Source organism: Aquarana catesbeiana, linkage group LG03, assembly GCF_042186555.1.
Source record: "Aquarana catesbeiana isolate 2022-GZ linkage group LG03, ASM4218655v1, whole genome shotgun sequence".
NCBI classification, from domain to species: Eukaryota; Metazoa; Chordata; class Amphibia; order Anura; family Ranidae; genus Aquarana; species Aquarana catesbeiana.
Genome location: NC_133326.1, coordinates 551,579,264 through 551,594,879, shown reverse-complemented (window position 1 = coordinate 551,594,879; position 15,616 = coordinate 551,579,264). Strand labels below are relative to the sequence as shown.

The 15,616-nt window shown below is 42.9% G+C and overlaps 1 protein-coding gene across 6 annotated transcripts in view; it reads right to left on the bottom strand.

Annotated features, from left to right (window-relative positions):
* KDM5A (lysine demethylase 5A) overlaps positions 1-15,616 on the bottom strand; it is a 93,286-nt gene that overhangs the window by 49,255 nt on the left and 28,415 nt on the right. For all 6 annotated transcript variants that reach the window (XM_073621642.1, XM_073621645.1, XM_073621644.1 and 3 more), the window contains 5 exons: positions 11,392-11,511; positions 10,696-10,854; positions 3,756-3,937; positions 2,559-2,721; positions 2,331-2,450 (listed from right to left, as the gene is read on the bottom strand). In XM_073621642.1, coding sequence (XP_073477743.1) covers positions 2,331-2,450; positions 2,559-2,721; positions 3,756-3,937; positions 10,696-10,854; positions 11,392-11,511 — 744 coding nt within the window. The remainder of the gene's footprint in view (positions 1-2,330; positions 2,451-2,558; positions 2,722-3,755; positions 3,938-10,695; positions 10,855-11,391; positions 11,512-15,616) is intronic.

Here is a 15,616-nt window from a genome sequence, read left to right as displayed (position 1 = left end):
GCGCTGCTGACTGGGAAAGGAAGCCTCAAGCCATCCCATCATAACTGCAGCTTAATGCTGCAACCATTTGCTCCAAATGTTCTATAACCAATGAATCAACCACAGCTATGGCAAGATCTCTTTTAGGGACTTTGATCAGTCAGCCAAAGTTTTGAAAAGTAAGGTCATAACCAAAATAGGGTGAGGAGCAGCAAAAACAGAGCTCTAGAGAGGTTTTCCAACCATTTATTGGGTCCGTACATTGTAAAGTCCTCTACAAACGAGTGTAAGGCTAATAGGCATTTGGGGGAGGGAGGTTGGAAGGGGGACATCTTGTCAGGGTGTTTGCAATTTCTATGGTTAGTTCCTTTGGGGGTAATGGCAGAGGAATGCAACTCCCCAGAGACAAGCTCATCTGGTAAAGATTGCATCAACTTAAGAGTCTCAAAGGTGATGGCTCAGAGGCCCGTCATGGCAGTAGGCAGATCAGATACTGAATCTGCAAGAAAAGGTGCAAGACTGTAGCAAAAACCACATTGTGGAGGGTAACAGGATTCCAGGCTGCAGACGTTGGCTACATCAGTAACCTTGCATGCAAGCAACCTCGAAACAGTCAGAGGAGTGTGAGCTAGGGGCACTGGATGGTAGGACTGTACCTTCCATATACAGTGGTTGTGTTGTGACTGTGTGGCAATAAAGCAAAACAAGGTTTAGGAAACCCAGAAAGCTGCTAGCAGGTGAGGGGTCAGATAGCTGAACGTTACCAAACTCACTGTATGTGGACACAGGAATAGATTGAAGATTAAAGTTCAATGTAGCTCTTTGCAAAGCAAGAGGAACAACGGGGAGATGCTTTCTCGATGCTGTATGGCAGAAAAGAAAAGAAAGCAGCTGAGCATGTGTGACACTCCACCCAGTGGATAACATCAGTGTTCAGTCCCACAACATTAACCTCTTGTACTGTGGAAACTGGCAGAAAACAGAGAATTTTAAAGGTGCTCAGCGATATATATGTACTAGAGGTAGCGCCTCACCAGACCTCTCTCTTCAGAGATAGGTCAAGAGCTGTGTCAATGGCAGCAGCTCTGGACCTGGAAAGTGCTCTGCAGCTAACATTTACCAGAACAAAGTCTGAAAAGCACTCCATGTGGAACCCAGAATGCAAAGGACACTTCCAGGCTATCCCCTCAATATCCAGTCCAGCGGTGTCCAGATGAAGTACTCTAAAAACATGCCTGAAGACAACATGCCGGATAATTGCAATTAAGTAGGTGAAGTTTAAAGTGGTATTACCCAAAAGTGGAACTTCCGCTTTCTCCCAGAAGTTTGGTCCCCTCCTCTTTCCTCCGCCGCCAGGCCAATTAGAAAGCACAGCGCGCTTTGCGCATGCACAGTAGGGAAACGGTTGAAAAGTCGAAAGCCGGGTTCACTTACCTGGAATGGCGGCGGCTGCACCCGACAGTCAATCCGAAGATTGGCTGGGGTGCCGACATCGCGGGCTCCCTGGACAGGTAAGTGTCCATATAGTAAAAGTCAGCAGCTACAGTATTTGTAGCTGCTGACTTTTAAGCTTTTGTCCCCAAGGCGGAACTCCGCTTTAAACTTTTTTTTTTTTAATTGCTCACACTCTTATGACAGAAGAGACCCTATTGATCTTTCTGTCATAAATGCTTCCCCCTGCCTGACAGCTGTAATAAAACACTGAGCCATGCTTGCTCAGCTTAGTATGTCATGCTCAGCTTAGAGTGCATTAATAGCACCCAAAATGTGTCACGATGATGTGACGGCCGTACATACGAGAATGACGTCATTGTTTGCCAGCCAAACAACTGCAACCCAAAGGGAACACCGAGTGTAAAATATGGAAGAGCCTGGGACCTATGGTATTGGTAATAGTGCAGCGCTGGAGAGCCCATTATGACAGGTAAGTCTGCCACAATGTGCTAGTATGTGGTGCATACTAGCATTTTATGTCATTAACCTACAGGAGAAAGGATTTGAAAAAAATTACACAGAGTTCACTGATGCTTTAAACTGAAAAAGAAAAAAGGTAATTCTGCTAGGTCACTAGCAATAAACGGAGGCATGCTGGTAGTAGGAAGGGTTATCCTGGGCTGGCCTACAGTCTTTTTGTTTGCCAATCCTACTGTAGGTGAAAGTAAAAAAGACTTTTCAATCTCAATCTCAATATGTCATGTGCCAGGATCACGTGGTATAAACAGCACATCTCATTGGTCTACCTTCAATCTCTTCTCAGTATCACTATGCCTATCAGTATTTACATTTTTGGCAGACACTTTAATCTGACCCAGGAGACACATCCTACAACGATCCTATTTAGGTAAACATACCCAGTCCGCTGTGCAGAAGTTCACTGCCTCAGCAAAGTTGTAGCCTTGGTTGAACCCCGAGTGGTAAGCACGAGGGAAAGTGACCACAAACTCCCCAGCACACTGGTTGGTTCTGTAAACCTAAAATAAAGCATATGAACCAAAAAAGTTTAATCCAAAAGTAATCTGCCATTTTTTAAAAAATCCATGAGATGGCAAAGACATCACTGTGACCTTCATCAGACTCACCGGTACACTGTGTTCCATAAGGATGTTGGGGTTCATGATGGTCACAAGCTGATGTAACAGATCTGGCTGGGCCTCAAACAATTCTGGAGCCAGTTCTCTCATGACATCCTCCAGCTGCTCCGCTGCATGGGATGGAACACCATACCAAGTCTTGGGCTCTCCCCTGCAGAGAAGATTATGGGGGAAATGTTTAATAGAGGAGAGAAAAATAAAATAAAAATAAAAGCAAAAAGTTAATGTGTTCTCTGTACTTCAAAGTAAAATTCCAGGCTAAACCTAACTAGTCCCTCCTAACACCCATGCTGACTAAGCTGTGTAAAGGAGAGCTATATAGTTACCTATTTTCAGCCTGGTCACATGACCCCCCGTGTCAGTTATCGGTGGCTGCAGGGGAGAGGAGAGAGCGCTCAAAAAACATCTGTGAATGTCTGGGAGTGGTGACATCACCCATAGGCTCCCATCGCTCCCTCCTCACCCCTGCTGCCATCTATGGCAGACACAGGCGAGCCAGATCAGGGAGCCTGAATTTGAGCAACAGTGTGTGTATATGTATGTATTTACGTATATATATGCGCCATTTTTTTGGAGTTACTCTCCAAGTTTAGCCTGGAATTCTACTTTACCATCTGAAATCCTATCCTCCTAAAAACAGAGACCTCTTTTTTAAAAGCAGCAGTATGACCTTACTGCAGCCATAATGGTGCATAGCGGTGTGCTTTACAAATGTGCTGTACATGCTTCAAAGTCAAGTGACTTGCCTGAATTTTATGTCATATTCCAAAGTGTGGAGCAATATAGCAGTATTTGCTCTCCGCTATAGAATGGCCCCTGAGCGTTAGGCCTCGTTCACATGGAATGATTTAATCAGTGCCCCATACCGGACCATGTTTACTGGCACAGATATGCACAGGTGTTTTGTGCATCCCCGTGTTGGCAGTACCATAGCTTGCAAGTGGGACGCAGTGGCTGCACGGACATACCATGTGTGAACGAGGCCTTACAAGCTGCTAATATAGACAAGATGGTTGAAAACACAGTTGAAGTCACAGAAGTGAGTACCCAGGGGTAGCTTTTTGCAGTCTCTAGTAGTTCAGAATATCTATAAAAAGTGATGCAAAACAAATCGGCAATATAAACAAAAAGACAAAAAGTCCAGAATTTTCCTTTAAGTTAGGTATGCAGTTGCTTGCAACATACCAATGAAGGTAATTGATGGAGTAGCTCCAGTGATCCTCGATATGCCAGCAGAAAGAAGAGAAGCACATTCCCACATAAAGCCAGGGCACCTTCATGCCAGAGATGTCCACGTTGATGTGGGACAGGACAGACTGTTCGAGAACAGGCATATTATTGAGGTTCCATCCACATTGAGCATAATCCTGTCATTTAGGTGAAAACAAGAATTAACAGGTTTTACCACCAGGTAACAAAACAAACTCCACACAGGTGTCCAAATAATATAACAGCACAGGCAGTTTTTCCTTCCCCTAAAATTCTAAAGCACGGGCCGAATATCGGGCAGTAGCCGACATTCGGTCCACGTGTACAGCAGCTGGTCCAGCTTCTGTCAAAGGGGCATGACGAAAAAGGTCTGCTGATCTACATTCGATAGGTGCTCTCAGCCGATGGCTGAGAGCACTAATCGGTGTGTTCTGGCGGGGGGTTGGCGATCCCCCTGTCAAAAAACAATAGCTCAGCGGGGGAGATCGCTGTAGTAACATCAAAACACTGGCTTGAATGAAAAAAAGACTGCTAGTGTGTACCAGGTTTAAAGCTGGCCATATACATTACAAACTGATAATACAAATCACAAAATAATTTTCTTCAGATTCAAAACTGCGCAATGTGAAGGCCTATCTTAGCAATCCTTTTAAAATTGTATCCAGTTAGGAATTACAGAGCTAAAGGAGAGAGCACAATTGTAATGTGTATGGTCAGAGTAAAGGTGAATTATACACAAGTTTTACATTGACCTTTAGAAAGAAATAAAAGCAAACCAAAAACTGATCTCAGAGACCTTAAAATTTAACCGCTAGGCAGTTCTCCTGCGCAGAATCACGTACCTAGTACATGATCCCGCATTTCCGGGTCCGTGGCTCGCATGTGCGCCGCCAGCGACCCACTCCGATTAGACACAGCCGGAGTTGATCTGCAGGTGTCCACCGCCACCTGCCGATCATTAGGCAGAGGCAGAGCGGCGATCTGCCTATGTAAAAATGGCAAATTGCCATTCTGTCAGTAGGTAAAGCATTGATCATGTGTTTCTGCAAAGCAGGAACATGGATTAATGTCTTCCCATAGTAAAATCACCTCCCCCACTGTGAGAAAACACATTGTTAGGCACACAGGTAACCCTTTGATCGCCCCTGTTAACTCCTTCCCAGCAAGTGGCATTAGTTTGTCCGCCGCAACATTGCAATCCCACTATAAGTTGCTGATGAAATAAAAATTCCATAAATATATGCTATAGTTTGTAGACGCTATAACTTTTGCACAAACCAATCAATATATGCTTATTTTGATTTCTTTTACCAAGAATATGTAGCAGAACACATATTGGCCTAAATTTAATGAAGACATTCGATTTTTTTAATTTTTTGTTATTGGCTATGTTTTATAGCAAAAAGTATAAAATGTTGTTTTTTTCAAAATTGTCTTTTTTTGTTTATAGTGCAAAAAATAAAACCCGCAGAGGTGATCAAATACCACCAAAAGCTCTATTTGTGGGGGAAAAAAAAAGGACATGCATTTTATTTGGTTACAGCATCGCACGACCATGCAATTGTCAGTTAAAGTAACGCAGTGCTGTATCGTAAAATATGGCCTGGTCATGAAGGGGGTAAATCTTCTGGAGGTCAAGTGGTTAATCTGCTTATATTTTACCTTCCCTAGTTCTTCCCTCTCCCCCTTATCAACACGCTAATAACATTTTAAATAAAAACCTTTTCATGTTCATTACATACCTTATTTTAAACCCAGTAACATTCTAAAGTGGGGAATAGTAGGGTGGGTAAGGAAAGGGCTAGATAGTGCTGGAAGTCCTCTAACCAAAAAATAAGGTGGGCTCCATCAGCCTTGTTACAGCTTCTAATGCACTCTGGGAGAAGATTAGTGTGCAGTGAAATCAGAGTAAGGCTAGGGTCACACTAATGCAGGAGATTGTGGGTGCAGTAATTGCACATGTTCCCACACCCGCAACCAATCGTGCAGCTATTTAAAAGCGAGCGGGGCTGACATTCATTCTTAAAGGGGTTGTAAACCTACGTGTTTTTTCACCTTAATGCATCCTATGCATTAAGGTGAAAAAACACCTGTCAGTGACCGGCCCCCCAGCTCCCCCGTTTTACTTACCTGACCCACGGGATGCACTGTCTCTCTGCGCGGGGTTCTCTGCACTTGATTGGATAAATTGATAGCAGCGCAGCCGTTGGCTCCCGCTGCTGTCAATCAAATCCAATGACGCGAGCGCCAGGGGGCGGGGCAGAGTCCTGCATTCAGCCTCTATGAACAACGAATGCTGGACTCAGGAGCGTGCCCGCAAGGTAACCCCCTCAGGGAAGTGCTTCTCCGAGGGGGTTATTAGATGTAGGGAGGATCCGTGAGAGCTGCCGGGGGACCCCAGAAGAGCAGGTTGGGGGCAAAACGAGCTTGCACAATGGAGGTAAGTATGATATGTTTGTTATTTATTTTTTAAAATTTCTACCTTTACAATCACTTTTATGGGACACCTACGCTTCGAAAAACGCAGTGTGTTTGCGGGTGCGGGATCAGCGGGTGCAAAAGCACCATGCAATTTCCCTGCCGCTGTGTTTTAACCATTTTTTTTTATACTTGGTGTTCACAAGTTAAAATCATTTTTTTTTTGCTAGAAAATTACATAGAACTCCCAAAGATTATTATTTTTTTTTCAGACACCCTACAGAATAAAATGGTGGTCGTTGCAATACTTTATGTCACACCGTATTTGCGCAGCAGTCTTACAAACACAATTTTTTTGTGAAAAATACACCTTTTTGAATTAAAAAATAAGAAAACAGTAAAGTTAGCCCATTTTTAAAAAAAATATTGTGAAAGGTAACGTTACGCCAAGTAAATTGATACCCAACATGTCACGCTTCAAAATTGTGCCCGCTTGTGGAATGGCGACAAACTTTGACACTTAAAAATCTCTATAGGCGAAGTTTAAAATTTTTTACAGTTTTGAGTTACAGAGGAGGTCTTTTGCTAGAATTATTGCTCCCGCTCTAATGATCGCGGTGCTACCTCACATGTGTGGTTTGAACACCGTTTACATATGCGGGCGTGACTTACATATGCATTCGCTTCTGCGCGTGAGCACGGCGGGACGGGGCACTTTAACCACTTGCCGACCAGCCGCTGTCATTATACTGCGGCAGCTCCTGGTGCCGATGACCGCCGGCCATGCGCGATCGCGGGCACGAGAGGCAGAACAGGGACGTGTGTGTAAACACACAAATTCCTGTTCTGTGAGGAGAGGAGAGGCAGATCGTGAGTTCCTAATAGCTAGGAACCACGATCTGTCATCTCCTATAGTCAGTCTCATCCCCCCACAGTTAGAACACACAGTCAGGGAACACAGTTAACCCCTTGATCGCCCCCTAGTGTTAACCCCTTCCCTGCAAGTGATATTTACAAAGTAATCAGTGAATTTTTATAGCACTGATCGCTAATTGTCAATATGTGTTAAAATTGGGGTTGTGACCTGTCCACTTATTTTTGTATATATACACCAGCATGCCTCCATCCCATATTGTGCAAGAAAAATTTTGGAGATAGAAAGCAGGACTTTGTGTGAGGCATGTTGGTGAATGGGTCCACATAACAAGAAATGTTGGGAGGAAATATCTGAGGTAGATCCTATATTGAGTGATGATACCCACAATATATATTACAAGAAAAATGATATATATTTTAATAAAAACAAATGAAAGACAAATTTACAATGTAAAAAAAGTACATTTGAACTACAATGAGGCATGTTAGCATACGTCAATTTACAGACATAATTGGAATAGTAATTGTACATATACATGTCACAATGAGATGGTATATAATACAGTAGATAGAAGTATGCATCAATAGATGTTAACTCTACGCGTTTCTTGGCTTGAAACCAATCGTCAGGAGTCTGATGCAGTATAGCTACATTGAAAAAATAACTGTGTGTCAATGAAAGTGTGGAAAAATGGACACCAAAAAATGCAAATATGTTTTGATATACTCACAAAAAATGCATGGGTGGGTGATGTCCCATACATTGTGGTGCAATGTTGGCCCGGGTATACTGACTCTCCCCCGGGGTTGAGGCAGAGAGCACGCTCCACAAGACCATCGGCCCCGACCGTACTTCGTTTTTTCTTTTTACTGTATTATTATTATTATTCATTTTTCTTTCTTTTTTCATAATATTTACATCTTTATTCTCCTCACTCATGCATATTATGTTTTTCACTACCCCTTGGTGTAGTTGGTCCCGGGACCTATCTGGTCCTCTTCCGGGGTTGCGTTGCGTCCAGCCCACGACCCGCTACCCGTCCTACCTTGACGGGGGCGGGCCCTGGCCTCGACGCATCGGCGTCATGACTCCCAGGTCCCGCCTCTGGTTGCCAGAGGCGGAGCCTCTTTGGTGAATCACCATCCATGGCTTTGACGTTGCGGGGTTGGGAGGCTGGCCGTACGATGTCTCTGGCTTCCCGCCCCCCTCACGTCATCACGCCTGCTCATGACGTTGGCGTGAGCGCGCCCCTAGCCCTCGGCTTTAAAACGGCCGTCACTGGCCGGGCACCTCAAGCGCTCATCATGTCTCCTTGGGGCACATCACCTGGCCCGGCAGTTTCACTACAGGTAACTCCCCCTGCACACTCTCACAATCCTCCACTGACACCTACAGTGGCTTCCCACTTTGCACATTCACTTTCTGCTCCACACACCCCTCCCCCTGGTCTTGGGTTTCTCACATTTCCACATCCATGCACACTTTGGGTCCTATCCCCTGTTCTTCTTTCTACCTTCACTACCCACCTCTCACTTATACCACTGACACTCAATTATCCCCTTTTTCATTCCCAGTGTGTTTCCCATTCCCTGGGCCTCGTCACCTTCCCTCTTGGTGGCCCTTGTAGGTGCTCCGGCCATTTTGTCGGTCGGGGCCGATGGTCTTGTGGAGCGTGCTCTCTGCCTCAACCCCGGGGGAGAGTCAGTATACCCGGGCCAACATTGCACCACAATGTATGGGACATCACCCACCCATGCATTTTTTGTGAGTATATCAAAACATATTTGCATTTTTTGGTGTCCATTTTTCCACACTTTCATTGACACACAGTTATTTTTTCAATGTAGCTATACTGCATCAGACTCCTGACGATTGGTTTCAAGCCAAGAAACGCGTAGAGTTAACATCTATTGATGCATACTTCTATCTACTGTATTATATACCATCTCATTGTGACATGTATATGTACAATTACTATTCCAATTATGTCTGTAAATTGACGTATGCTAACATGCCTCATTGTAGTTCAAATGTACTTTTTTTACATTGTAAATTTGTCTTTCATTTGTTTTTATTAAAATATATATCATTTTTCTTGTAATATATATTGTGGGTATCATCACTCAATATAGGATCTACCTCAGATATTTCCTCCCAACATTTCTTGTTATGTGGACCCATTCACCAACATGCCTCACACAAAGTCCTGCTAATTGTCAATAGTTTCAAAAATGTGTCCGATGTGTCCGCCATAATGTCGCAGTCCCGATAAAAATCGCAGATCGCCGCTATTACTAGTAAAAAAAAAATAATAATAATAATAATAATAATAATAATAATAATAATAAATATATATATATATATATATATATATATTAATAAAAATGCCATAGATCTAACCCCTTTTTTGTAGACGCTATAACTTTTGCGCAAACCGACCAATATACGCTTGTTGCGATTTTTATTACCAAAAATATGTAGAAGAATACATATCGGCCTAAAAATTGAGGAAAAAAATTTGCTTTTTTTAAAAAAAAATTGGGGATATTTATAATAGCAAAAAGTACAAAATATCGTGTTATTTACAAAATTGTTGCTCTTTTTTTTTTATAGCGTAAAAAATAAAAAACGCAGAGATGATCAAATACCACCAAAAGAAAGCTCTATTTGTGGGAAAAAAAAGGACGTCAACTTTGATTGGGTACAGCGTGCACGACCGCGTAATTGTCAGTTAAAAAAAAAGCAACGCAGTGCCAAATAGAAAAAAAATAGAAAAAAATGGCCTGGTCATTGAGCAGCCAAATCTTCCGGGGCTGAAGTGGTTAAACATTTTTTTTTTCTTATTTATTTTACTTTTTACACTGCCCCTTTAAAAAAAAAAAAAAAAATTGGGACCACTTTTATTCCTATTACAAGGAATGTAAACATCCCTTGTAATAGATAAAAAGCATAACAGGACCTCTTTAATGTGAGATCTGGGGTCAAAAAGACCTCAGATCTCACATTTACACTTAAATGCAATAGAAAAAAAAAAATGAAAGAAAGAAAAACTTTTTTTTTCTTCAAATAAAAAAAAAATATTCCCCTTTAATTGGGCGTAAGTGACATTTGACGTCACTTCCGTCATCCAATGGTATGGAGACGAATGGGGGACATTCCCTCACTCAACTTCCAGCCTCTGAGGGGAAAGGATCGTATTGTCTCCGCCACTACAGACAGCTCCAGTAAGCGGCTGGAGATGACCAGGACGCAGCGCGACGCTGCCATAGCCCCGGTATTTAAAAATACCGGGGCTATGGCAGCTATCTGCTGCCATAATAACGGTATTCAATGTCAAAGCCGACGCAGAACGATGGCAGGCGGTCCGGAAGTGGTTAAATATGGTGCTGGAACCTTTTTCCTGCATGAAACACAGACAGAGCAACCCATTCAAATGAATGGGCTGGCACGCCCAAGAAAATGTGACTCGCAGAGACGCAATAGAACCAAGCCCAACTCATTTCAGCACAAGAGGAGCCTGTAAAACTGAAGGGATAACTGAAGTTCAGCCTTAACTGATTGCAATTGCCTGGGTGCATTAGCCCTAAAGAGAACCTGTAATCAGTGCATGCTTCCTCTCACCTCTTCATCTGTAGAAAGCTTCCTCCGGCCATCGAGCACCGGAAAGCCACTGCCAAAATCTCTAGAAGAAATGTCTGCCCCATATTCTACAATGACGTCCTCTTCAATGGAACTAACCAGGCGCCAGAACTCCTTTTCCACCAGCTCGGTGGGCACCATCTGTATAAACAAGGAAGATATCAGGAAGTTTTGTTAAACATGTTTTTTAGGCAACTCTGGACAAAACTCAAAATTCAGTAACAAATTGGCAACCCTAATGCACATGTTGCTAGCTTTTTGGTGATTTTTTTTTAATTTTATCTGGTGTACAATTCTACTTTATAAAGTCACTGGAAGGAAGGGAGGTAAATTGCTGCAGGTATGTTCAGGAATCGCAGACCATTCTGACATGAAAAGCTTGCCTGCCCCTTTTGTTTCCAGCACATTCTCATTAGCCAGTGAGGCTGCCCTTTAGATTGCTGTCCCAACAGGAATGTGCGAGGGTGGAGCTTAGCAGAAAGCTTGGACACTACCCAGAAGTATCAAAGTTTTACTTGTCAGAATCACCTGGTATTGCCCCATGACAAGAGTGTTTGGGAGGCCGATGCAGGTATGTGCCAGTCTCACTGCCTACACTTTATACTTGCAGCAGTTTGCTTACCTTCACTATAACTCTTTAGAGAGCCAGAATCCAAACCATAAAATGCAAAAACTTACATGCACCGGCATGTTGAAGTAGTCCGATTTGAAGCTGTCTGCCATCTCTCCGAAGCTCTGCAGGGTGTACTCTCTCACAGCCTGTTCAAAACCGAATGCTTCACGTGGTTTGCTGCACTCCTTATAGAAGCAAAGGAAAGGTCATCAGATTAGATCTACATCTGGAATCCCATCTTCCCATCGGCATGCAGCTTCCGGACCCCTACAAACTATCCTAGGTTTGTCCCTCTCATTTCTCCCTCATTTTGCCTTTCCTTGGACCTGTGAGATCAGATTTCACCAGACATTTCATTACAGGTAGCATTGTGACTCAGATGCGATGTAAAGAGCACCTGTACTGTTGGAGAAAACCACATGCTACAAAGATAACAGAAGGAAAATCTTTTGCTAGTGTTTTTCAGTTATAAAAAGGCCTTAAAGCACAACTAAACTACCAGACCAGATAGACATTGTTGGGCCCCTAGTAACTTTTTGCCATATTGTGCAAGTACACGTAGCATATTTGAACAATACGACAAACTTATCTAGTAAGACAATGCCCTCCAGTGCATCTGCACTCCTTTCTGTCATTGGGAGCTCTTATGCTCCCAGGCTCCTTCTGGGTTCAGAGCCTTTGGCAATCTTGAAAGTCCAGGCCAGGATAATGCAACTCCCATGCATGCAAGCACACAGGACTTACTTTGTGCTGGCACAAAGTTGTGCTGTACACTGAGCTGCCTATGTGTGGTTCAGGGTATACTTGCCAAAATAAATAAATAGAAAGTTTGCCTGACAGCACTTTTTTAGTTTCACGTAAAGAGGAAGTAAACCCTGATGGGTTTTACTTCCTCTTTATTTCCCTGCAAAGGTAAAGCATAGTAGCCCATTATGTGTCACTTACCTGAAACCGAAGCCTGCGATGTCACCTCTGTCCCCACTAGCAGCGAGCATCCATCTTTACCCCTCTTCTTTCCGGGGCCGCAAGCTCTGTGACTGGCCGGAGTCGCGTGACGTTATTCCTGCTCATGCGCGCGGGAGCCGTCAGTCACAGCATGACCCCCTTTAGAGAGACTGCATGATCTGCCCTTTCTAAAGTGCGCCTGGGCCATAGACATCGGCGCACTTTTTTTTGTAAATATCTCCTAAACCATGGAGGTTTAGGAGATATTTCCAGCACCTACAGGTAAGCCTTAACATAGGCTTACCTGTAGGTAAAAGTGGTTGTACAGGGTATACAACCACTTTAAAAAGATCATCTTTCGAACATGTTACAACAGTATTTAGGGTGTAAATATGCAACATGTTCCAGCTCGTGCCCCACTCACTTCCCTCACCCCTTCCCCTTTAACAGCAGGCAGTGGGATCCTTTTCCCACACCGACTGTCACATTTTAAAACTGCTGGAGGACCACCCACAAAGCCACATCATTCATTCACAGGAATTTGTGAATTAATGAATTACAAGTCTCATCTGCCACCACGCCAGACAGATAGTAGTTCTCAATGAACTATGAGGGCACCGATTAGCACCTGTGCAAGAAAGCTGGAGTAATTGTCTACAGAAGCCCGACATTGCACCAGGGATCCACTGATCTTGGGTGCAATGCTCAGCTTTGCAGGCTGCTGGAGGGAAAAAAAATGCTAATTTTTTCATTCATAACAGCTATGATTCCCATAGTGATGCTGTGATTGGCCCACAGCTATCACATGGTATCTGGACCAATCACATCACCATGTGATAGCTGTGAGCCAATCACAGCACACAATAGTAATCACAGCGGTTATGAATGTAACCCATTCTTGAGAGTTCAAAACATTGCTGTTACAGTAATCATTACTGTAACATCAAAGTGTAAAGAAAAAAAAATCTGATTTCACCCCTCCTCATATCACTAAGGTGACACATTTTAACCTACTGTCTCCAGTCAGTATCCTGGATCACCACCACACCAGTCATATGATGATGCTGTACTGCACCGGTGAAAGTATGTGTAAAAAAAAACACTGCGTAAAGCGCATTTTGTTTAATTTCTTCATTTTCCAAACAAATCGTGACAAAAGATGACAACTTAAAAAACTAGCCATGCCTCTTACTAAATACCTCTGACTCTCTAAAAAGGGGTAATTTGGTTGCTATTTGTACTGTCCTGGCATAATTATATTATAATATATATATATATATATATATATATATATATTATATATATACACACACATATATACATATATATACATACATACATACATACACACACCATAGTTTGTAGACGCTATAAAACTTTCACACAAAACCAATTAATATACACGTATTGGGATTTTTTTTATACCAAAAGATATGTAGCAAAATACATTTTGCCCTTAATTTATGAAGAAAGTTCATTGGATATGTTTTATAACAGAAGGTAGAAAATATCTTTTTTTTTTTCAGGCTTTTTTCGTTTAAATAGCAAAATAAAAAACCCAAGCGGTGATCAAATACCACCAAAAAAAAAAGTTCTATTTGTGCGAAAAAAATTATTTAAAATGTTATTTTCACACGACTGTGCAATTGCCAGTGAAAGTAGCACAGTGCAGAATAGCAAAATATGGGCTGATCATGTAGGGGGTAAAAACTTCTGAAGGTCAAGTGCTTAAAGGTGAACTTACCCTTTGAAGTGTATTTCAAGGAAAAAAAAAATTAATGTGGTGTATCTCTGCACAGCATGTACATTTTCACAGGTTTCATGCCTTTAAAGGACAGAGAAATACCTATCCGTCAGATATGTTGTGGATTCCTAAGTTCTGTTGTGGGCTGACACCATACAACTTTTTTGTGGACTGAGTGTTGCCAGCCATGCCCAGCTGTCTTTTGCTTAAACTACTCAACCACTCCCACTCTCAGATCTCTACAACATATAGGCTACTTATTCTGTAGTCCAAGATAAGGGCTGGGGTCTTTTAGATAACACAGGGAGTGTGCAGACACAAGACAGCTCTGATTTTGACAGTTTTTGTTTTTTTTTTGCACTTAAACAGATAAAACAAAATGCCTCAAATGCTAAATTCAAAATCCCAAAAAGGGAGCAAATAAGAAAAGTTCATCATTAGGGCTTATATAATTTGGAGGGATAATTTAAAGTGCAGAGGCCTAGCGGATAAGACTTGGGTCATCATTTGAAATCCCAACCAGGACACGATCTGTATGGAGTGTGCATGTTCTCCCTGCACTTTCCTCCAGGTACTACAGCTTCCATCCACAGAGAGAGTGTGAGTGAGTGAGTGAGTGTGTGTGTGAGAGTGTGTGTGTGAGAGTGTGTGTGTTTTAGTGAGACCTTAGAGATCCTTGAGGCCAGGGACTGATGTGAATGTACAGTATGTAAAGCTCTTGTTAACTGTCGGTGCAATATAAATACCCAAAGTCCAGCTATGCTTTATCAAACTGCAAACTATTTTACATAGCCGTTGTAAAAACATTAGATTATGGAAGAGTCTGGTATTACTCAGAATGTTGTTTCAAGAAGATAAATGGCAGTGGAGCCCATCAACCATTTAACAGAATAACCAGGCCCGGATTTACTCCCTTTGCCGCCCCAAGGCCGGGTCCTTCAATGCCGCGCCACACACACACACACACACACACACACACACACACACACACACACACACACCACCATTCTCGTCCTTTATCGATGACTGCTACAATAGATCAATTAAAAACATATCTCCACACACGAGAACACTGAAAATAACTGACTTTAATTGTACAGACTAAAAATACTTCAGGGTAAGCGCGCTGGGTAATGATTTTTCGCGGGCAATTTTTCAGGGCAATGGCTGGTGTTAGTGCCTTAATCATCCCCGGCACCATGGTTGGTATGGTGTCAGGATGACTGAAACACATTATTTCTATCATTACATTGCAATGTAAAATGAAATAGTTTAACTCACCATAATGCAGAATCATTGGGAGCCCTGAGCGTGTCACTTGCCACCATCGCTTGTCACTTGACACTATGCCTGCCACCAGATGGAGATGTCACTTGCCACGCTGCCACCAGATGGAGATGTCACTTGCCACGCTGCCTGCCACCAGATGGGGATGTCACTTGCCACGCTGCCACCAGATGGAGATGTCACTTGCCACCCTGCCACCAGATGGAGATGTCACTTGCCACCCTGCCACCAGATGGGGATGTCACTTGCCACGCTGCCACCAGATGGGGGATGTCACTTGCCACGCTGCCACCAGATGGGGGATGTCACTTGCC